At 41.3% G+C, this 5,899-nt stretch overlaps 1 protein-coding gene across 1 annotated transcript in view; it reads right to left on the bottom strand.

The window, feature by feature from the left end:
- Positions 1-197: 197 nt before the first annotated feature.
- tmem110l (transmembrane protein 110, like) overlaps positions 198-5,899 on the bottom strand; it is a 9,080-nt gene continuing 3,378 nt past the window's right edge. The window contains exons 3-7 of the mRNA XM_038292130.1: positions 5,894-5,899; positions 4,956-5,077; positions 4,667-4,779; positions 611-694; positions 198-540 (exon numbers count right to left, since the gene is read on the bottom strand). The exon at positions 5,894-5,899 is cut by the window's right edge and continues 90 nt beyond it. Coding sequence (XP_038148058.1) covers positions 352-540; positions 611-694; positions 4,667-4,779; positions 4,956-5,077; positions 5,894-5,899 — 514 coding nt within the window. The 3' untranslated portion in view covers positions 198-351. The remainder of the gene's footprint in view (positions 541-610; positions 695-4,666; positions 4,780-4,955; positions 5,078-5,893) is intronic.

The raw sequence follows: 5,899 nt of genomic DNA, 5'->3' as shown, positions 1-5,899 counted from the left end.
AATGAAATTAATTGAAATTTTGCTCAAAGTAACAAAGTTGCATCATCTCTACCGTGGACATTGGTGGAATGTCACACATTCTGTCATGTGAAGATCTGCTCTTACTCTGCTGCTATTAGTGCTAGGCAGGGAAAACTTTGGTGGGGGGGGGGGGGGGGGGGGTTTGAGGTACCAGAGGAGGGATCTGGCATCTTAGATCATAACATTTTGGTCTGCTGTGTTTATAAATCTATCTGCTCCCATTAACAATCTATGCAAACATTTCTACAGATGGAAGAACAGATCTTTATTCTGATTCTGATTGCTGTTAGAACATTAGGACGTCCACCTGGTCCTCAGGGTGGAACCCGTTTAGTTCTGCTTTAGAACCGGATCTGGACTGACGACTCGGAACCAAAGGAAAACCAGAACATCCATCGTCACCTGAGACTCTTCGCTGCCGCCCCCTGCTGGCAGAGACTCGTCCTTCTTCTCGGACGCCTCCTTGCTGGTCTTGCGCCTCCTCATGGTCAGGCTGTCGACCACCCAGAACATGACGGCCTGAAGGAGGCAGCAGAGGAAGGCGGTGAGGCCGGAGCTCGGTCCGACTCCGCCTTCAGACCCAACTTACATTGACGACGAATGGAACGATGAGCATGACCAGCGCCAGCTCCAGCTGAGGGTTGGAGATGTAGCTCAGCAGCACCTCCTGCAGCTGGATCACAGTAATTACAGCCATTCAGAACAATATCAGGAGGCAACATGTCAGTCCTGCATGCCTGACTCTTTATCTCTCGAATACTGCAGCTGTTAATTCCTCAGATTCTCTTAATGTCGTAAAAGTTTAATTCAACATTTCACAGTTCGGACTGTTCTAGTTGTTTTTTTATGATCGGTCAATAAGTTCAAACTGTTCTAGTTGTTTTCTATGTTCGGTCAATAAGTTTGGACTGTTCTAGTTGTTTTCTATGTTCGGTCAATAAGTTAGGACTGTTCTAGTTGTTTTCTATGATCGGCCAATAAGTTCAGACTGTTCTAGTTGTTTTCTATGTTCGGTCAATAAGTTCAAACTGTTCTAGTTGTTTTCTATGTTCGGTCAATAAGTTTGGACTGTTCTAGTTGTTTTTTTATGATCGGTCAATAAGTTCAAACTGTTCTAGTTGTTTTCTATGATCGGCCAATAAGTTCAGACTGTTCTAGTTGTTTTCTATGTTCGGTCAATAAGTTAGGACTGTTCTAGTTGTTTTCTATGATCGGCCAATAAGTTCAGACTGTTCTAGTTGTTTTCTATGCTCTGGTCAATAAGTTCGGACTGTTCTAGTTGTTTTCTATGCTCCGGTCAATAAGTTCAGACTGTTCTAGTTGTTTTCTATGATCGGCCAATAATTTCAGACTGTTCTAGTTGTTTTCTATGATCGGCCAATATGTTCAGACTGTTCTAGTTGTTTTCTATGATCGGTCAATAAGTTCGGACTGTTCTAGGTCGGTTTGTTTTCTATGCACCGGTCAATAAGTTCGGACAGTTCTAGTTGTTTTCTATGACCGGTTAATAAGTTCGGACTGTTCTAGTTGTTTTCTAAGACCGGTTAATAAGTTCGGACTGTTCTAGTTGTTTTCTATGATCGGTTAATAAGTTCGGACAGTTCTAGTTGTTTTCTATGATTGGTTAATAACTTTTGGACTTTTCTAGTTGTTTTCTATGACCGGCCAATAAGTTCGGACTGTTCTAGTTGTTTTCTATGATCGGTCAATAAGTTTGGACTGTTCTAGTTGTTTTCTATGCTCCGGTCAATAAGTTCGGACTGTTCTAGTTGTTTTCTACGCTCCGGTCAATAAGTTATGACTGTTCTAGTTGTTTTCTATGCTCCGGTCAATAAGTTTGGACTGTTCTAGTTGTTTTCTATGATCGGTCAATAATTTCAGACTGTTCTAGTTGTTTTCTATGATCGGCCAATATGTTCAGACTGTTCTAGTTGTTTTCTATGATCGGTCAATAAGTTCGGACTGTTCTAGGTCAGTTTGTTTTCTATGCACCGGTCAATAAGTTCGGACTGTTCTAGTTGTTTTCTATGACCGGTTAATAAGTTCGGACTGTTCTAGTTGTTTTCTAAGACCGGTTAATAAGTTCGGACTGTTCTAGTTGTTTTCTATGATCGGTTAATAAGTTCGGACAGTTCTAGTTGTTTTCTATGATTGGTTAATAACTTTTGGACTTTTCTAGTTGTTTTCTATGACCGGCCAATAAGTTCGGACTGTTCTAGTTGTTTTCTATGATCGGTCAATAAGTTTGGACTGTTCTAGTTGTTTTCTATGCTCCGGTCAATAAGTTCGGACTGTTCTAGTTGTTTTCTATGCTCCGGTCAATAAGTTCGGACTGTTCTAGTTGTTTTCTACGCTCCGGTCAATAAGTTCAGACTGTTCTAGTTGTTTTCTATGCTCCGGTCAATAAGTTCGGACTGTTCTAGTTGTTTTCTATGCTCCGGTCAATAAGTTTGGACTGTTCTAGTTGTTTTCTATGATCGGTCAATAAGTTCGGACTGTTCTAGGTCTGTTTGTTTTCTATGCTCTGGTCAATAAGTTCGGACTGTTCTAGTTGTTATCTATGATCGGTCAATAAGTTCGGACTGTTCTAGTTGTTTTCTATGATCGGTCAATAAGTTCGGACTGTTCTAGGTCGGTTTGTTTTCTATGCTCTGGTCAATAAGTTCGGACTGTTCTAGTTGTTATCTATGATCGGTCAATAAGTTCGGACTGTTCTAGTTGTTTTCTATGATCGGTCAATAAGTTCGGACTGTTCTAGTTGTTTTCTATGATCGGTCAATAAGTTCGGACTGTTCTAGTTGTTTTCTATGCTCCGGTCAATAAGTTCGGACTGTTCTAGTTGTTTTCTATGCTCCGGTCAATAAGTTTGGACTGTTCTAGTTATTTTCTAAGATCGGTTAATAAGTTCGGACTGTTCTAGTTATTTTCTATGATCGGTCAATAAGTTTGGACTGTTCTAGGTCGGTTTGTTTTCTATGCTCCGGTCAATAAGTTTGGACTGTTCTAGTTATTTTCTATGATCGGTCAATAAGTTCGGACTGTTCTAGGTCTGTTTGTTTTCTATGCTCTGGTCAATAAGTTCGGACTGTTCTAGTTGTTATCTATGATCGGTCAATAAGTTCGGACTGTTCTAGTTGTTTTCTATGATCGGTCAATAAGTTCGGACTGTTCTAGGTCGGTTTGTTTTCTATGCTCTGGTCAATAAGTTCGGACTGTTCTAGTTGTTATCTATGATCGGTCAATAAGTTCGGACTGTTCTAGTTGTTTTCTATGATCGGTCAATAAGTTCGGACTGTTCTAGTTGTTTTCTATGATCGGTCAATAAGTTCGGACTGTTCTAGTTGTTTTCTATGCTCCGGTCAATAAGTTCGGACTGTTCTAGTTGTTTTCTATGCTCCGGTCAATAAGTTTGGACTGTTCTAGTTATTTTCTAAGATCGGTTAATAAGTTCGGACTGTTCTAGTTATTTTCTATGATCGATCAATAAGTTCGGACTGTTCTAGGTCGGTTTGTTTTCTATGCTCTGGTCAATAAGTTCGGACTGTTCTAGTTGTTTTCTATGATCGGTCAATAAGTTCGGACTGTTCTAGTTGTTTTCTATGCTCCGGTCAATAAGTTCGGACTGTTCTAGTTGTTTTCTATGCTCCGGTCAATAAGTTCAAACTGTTCTAGTTGTTTTCTATGCTCCGGTCAATAAGTTCGGACTGTTCTAGTTGTTTTCTATGCTCCGGTCAATAAGTTCGGACTGTTCTAGTTGTTTTCTATGCTCCAGTCAATAAGTTCGGACTGTTCTAGTTGTTTTCTATGCTCCGGTCAATAAGTTCGGACTGTTCTAGTTGTTTTCTATGCTCCGGTCAATAAGTTCGGACTGTTCTAGTTGTTTTCTATGCTCCGGTCAATAAGTTCGGACTGTTCTAGTTGTTTTCTATGCTCCAGTCAATAAGTTCGGACTGTTCTAGTTGTTTTCTATGCTCCAGTCAATAAGTTCGGACTGTTCTAGTTGTTTTCTATGCTCCGGTCAATAAGTTCGGACTGTTCTAGTTGTTTTCTAAGATAGGTTAATAAGTTCGGACTGTTCTAGTTGTTTTCTATGACCGGTTAATAAGTTCGGACTGTTCTAGTTGTTTTCTATGATCGGTTAATAAGTTTGGACTGTTCTAGTTGTTTTCTATGATCGGTTAATAAGTTCGGACAGTTCTAGTTGTTTTCTATGATCGGTCAATAAGTTTGGACTGTTCTAGTTGTTTTCTATGATCGGTTAATAAGTTCGGACTGTTCTAGTTGTTTTCTATGCTTGGGTCAATAAGTTCGGACTGTTCTAGTTGTTTTCTAAGATCGGTTAATAAGTTCGGTTAATAAGTTCGGACTGTTCTAGTTGTTTTCTATGATCGGTTAATAAGTTCGGACTGTTCTAGTTGTTTTCTATGATCGGTTAATAAGTTCGGACTGTTCTAGTTGCTTTCTATGATCGGTAAATAAGTTCGGACTGTTTTAGCTCGTTTTGTTTTCTATGCTCTGGTCAATAAGTTCGGACTGTTCTAGGTCAGTCTGTTTTCTATGCCCTGGCGTTGGCGTTTCGGGCCTAACTGCAAACTTGTCCAGTCTGAGCAGGGAAGTACATACTGGAGGAGCCCCTCCCCCTTACCTTGGACCATCCTGGGATGAGCAGAACCAGGCTGATCACACCTTTCTCCAGCACCATGATGAGCAGGTAGACGCCACCCTGACCAAGCCACGCTGCAGCCTGGGGAGGGTCCCCTGGTGGACAGGAGACGTTCAGCTTATTGTCTACAGCCTGGCGGCTTGTTCTAGAAAAGTTTTCTATCATAGAAGGAGGAGGACGCTCAACAGCTCTGGGTCTACAGCACCCTCTAGTGGTAGAAACCAGAGGGAGGCTCCTTTCCCTCAGTGGACAGTGTTGGTGTTTTTCTCACCATATTCTCCAAACTGAAGCAAACTCCACTGCTTGATCTCCACCAGTCTGGAGACCAACTTCACAGCCACCCAGATGACGAGCATCCCCAGCGTGGCGTCCAGCAGGAAGTTCATCAGATACCTGTGGGCACGTGAAAACTTTTCTTTTTGATTCTCTTCATTCTGTTCCTGTTGATGAATCAGTGGATGAAAGGAGGACAGAAACAAATCAGACCTGAACTCAGGGATTTAGCATTCTGAACGGCAGATTTTGTGGAGTTGTTGAGAGCGGTAACCGGTCGCTGCCACCATGATCTATCAGTAATCTCCACCATTTGGGCCTACTGTACGGTTAATACTGGGCAGTCTATGCCATATCAGCTTTTCTTCTTCCACCAAACTTCCATGAATGAGCTCTTAGCCACTGGCTGCACTCCTCCAAACGCTCTTGCTCAATCTGGATTTAAAGTCCTCTGTGCGACTCACGACTTTGAGGACATGGAGGGTGCTGTCCAAGCTTCCATCCTTCATGGACACCACCTTCCACCCTCTGCACCAGACTGTAGAGGAGCTGAGCAGCTCCTTTAGTCAAACACTTTTACACCCCGTTTGGAAAAAGGAGCTCTACCACGGGTCATTCATCTCTGCTGCCACAATGTGAAACTACAACGGCAATAACTTGTGCAATATATGATGTGCAATTTGACACCCAGTGCAATAACTATTTTTACAAATATAAATATCTATCTATATAAATACCCATGTAAACACCCTGTGCATAAATCCTGTCTAATAATTCTGCTACTAGAAAAAAAAAAAGAAAGCTGTCATATGTGGATGCATTTTATTTACTTTATATATCCCTTGCACGATTTTCTTCCTCTTCTTTTTTGACTATTTGAGCTGATGTAACAAGTAAATTTCTCCACTGTCAATCATGTCAGAACTGCAGACTCACAGGGAG

Source organism: Cyprinodon tularosa, unplaced genomic scaffold (genome assembly GCF_016077235.1).
Source record: "Cyprinodon tularosa strain WSP-4 unplaced genomic scaffold, ASM1607723v1 ctg309, whole genome shotgun sequence".
Classification (NCBI taxonomy): Eukaryota; Metazoa; Chordata; class Actinopteri; order Cyprinodontiformes; family Cyprinodontidae; genus Cyprinodon; species Cyprinodon tularosa.
Note: the sequence above shows the minus strand (reverse complement) of the source record. Positions and strands in the feature narration are given on the sequence as shown.